We start from the raw sequence: 1,486 nt of genomic DNA on the forward strand, positions 1-1,486 counted from the left end.
GATGATTGTATCATAATTAGCAGCATTATCAGCTTTAGGCCACTCCAATTAGATTCGTGGTTTCTCCTTTTTCTACCCACACACACCCCACATTGGCAATTATTTGATTATTTATGCACTACATCCCTGACTATACACATCAATTTTGATTGCAATATTTAAAATTTCAATGAATATTGATGAAGCCACCAGCTCCCATCAGCCCACTTGTAAAAAGGGAAACTATGAATCAAATTGGAGTGGCCTTAGAGTGCACAATACTTCAGTTCCTACAAATCTAAAAACAGTTCAACCTCTTTTAGCGACTTCCTTGAGTCAAGCTCAGGAACTAAGAAACAAAGCACTTGACTGAGAACCAATACTCTCCATACAGTACTACTGAGTAATTTAAGCTGAGTGTTTTCACTGTTTTGCAATTGTGAATAGCAGCTGGTTAATTATAGCAGTTATTAATTTGTAGTGGAAGTACTAAAAGCACTATTGGTTAGATTTACTCGTAGAACTCAAGACCTGTTAAAATTATTGGTTTTTATAGTAATGGTGATTTCAATGAAAATCAGTATACCAGGAAATGTTGGAGGATGAAATTTTGGTTATCTAAATTGCAGTGATTAATTCGCAAGTACAAGTAAATTTGTGATCATTAAGACCAACAGTAAACTTGGCCTACTCTAAAAGAAGTATATCAAGTGTGTACTCAGATAAGGGTGACGTGTGTGTACAGATAAACAATGATATTTTGCTCAAGTGGGCTCACTCAGGCTCACCCCATTGAAGTCTATACCTAAGTCGAGGTGCTCTATATCAATCAATAATCTTTCAAACTTTGGACCTTGAGTGTCAAACCGATGATACATATCAAACTATTAATAATAAAATTTACAAAAATGACCATAATTATGCACATGAAAAATACCTTTCTTTTAGGATTTGATCTATCAATTAATAGAAAATCAATCAATTCGTCATTATTTGATGCTAACTGTATCCAATGAGACAATTTACCTGTAACAATTTAATAAATTTTTACACAAAAACAAAATATACATCTTAGAATAATTTGTCATACAATTAATTTTTACTACCTCTTCCAGCTCCAAATTCAATAAATAAACTATCACTGGATAGCAATCCTAATGAATCCAAATGACCAATTATCGATGACTATAAATTATAATACATGTTAATGTGCATATTATCAATAATAACAATATGTACTTGTTGTAATAAATGTTTGAGTGCAGTTGGCCCATTACTGTCACTGCTAATTTCATCATCCAATACTTTATGAGTCTTTATATCCTCTGATATTGGTACCTCTAATTCTAATTGCAATAATAATAAAAATCAATCATTATTGATATCATTGTACTTACTCCTTATGGCTTTGTCAATGCGTCCCATTAGCTCCATCATTGTACCTTCACTAAAATCAGAAATATTACACTAAAATAAGAATAATAATAATGACGATCATAATTAATAA

At 31.8% G+C, this 1,486-nt stretch overlaps 1 protein-coding gene across 1 annotated transcript; it reads right to left on the reverse strand.

Moving 5' to 3' along the window:
* Positions 1 to 587: 587 nt before the first annotated feature.
* Positions 588 to 1,441, reverse strand: LOC109592739 (tRNA:m(4)X modification enzyme TRM13 homolog). Its single transcript, XM_020008116.1, has 5 exons — positions 1,377 to 1,441; positions 1,219 to 1,325; positions 1,086 to 1,164; positions 917 to 1,005; positions 588 to 863 (listed from the first exon to the last, which is right to left on the reverse strand). Exons 1-5 carry the CDS (start codon positions 1,414 to 1,416, stop codon positions 744 to 746), a joined length of 435 nt encoding a protein of 144 aa, XP_019863675.1. The 5' UTR covers positions 1,417 to 1,441; the 3' UTR covers positions 588 to 743.
* Positions 1,442 to 1,486: the final 45 nt, after the last annotated feature.

Source organism: Amphimedon queenslandica, unplaced genomic scaffold (genome assembly GCF_000090795.2).
Source record: "Amphimedon queenslandica unplaced genomic scaffold, v1.1 AMPQUscaffold_4110_Cont23905, whole genome shotgun sequence".
Classification (NCBI taxonomy): domain Eukaryota; kingdom Metazoa; phylum Porifera; class Demospongiae; order Haplosclerida; family Niphatidae; genus Amphimedon; species Amphimedon queenslandica.

Coding starts and splice junctions, on each gene's coding strand:
- LOC109592739 (XM_020008116.1), bottom strand. CDS start 1,416: ATGATGGAGCTAATGGGACGCATTGACAAAGCCATAAGGA. Junction 1,326..1,376: donor CATTGACAAAGCCATAAGGA/GTAAGTACAATG, acceptor TATTGCAATTAG/AATTAGAGGTACCAATATCA. Junction 1,165..1,218: donor TCAAACATTTATTACAACAA/GTACATATTGTT, acceptor TATAATTTATAG/TCATCGATAATTGGTCATTT.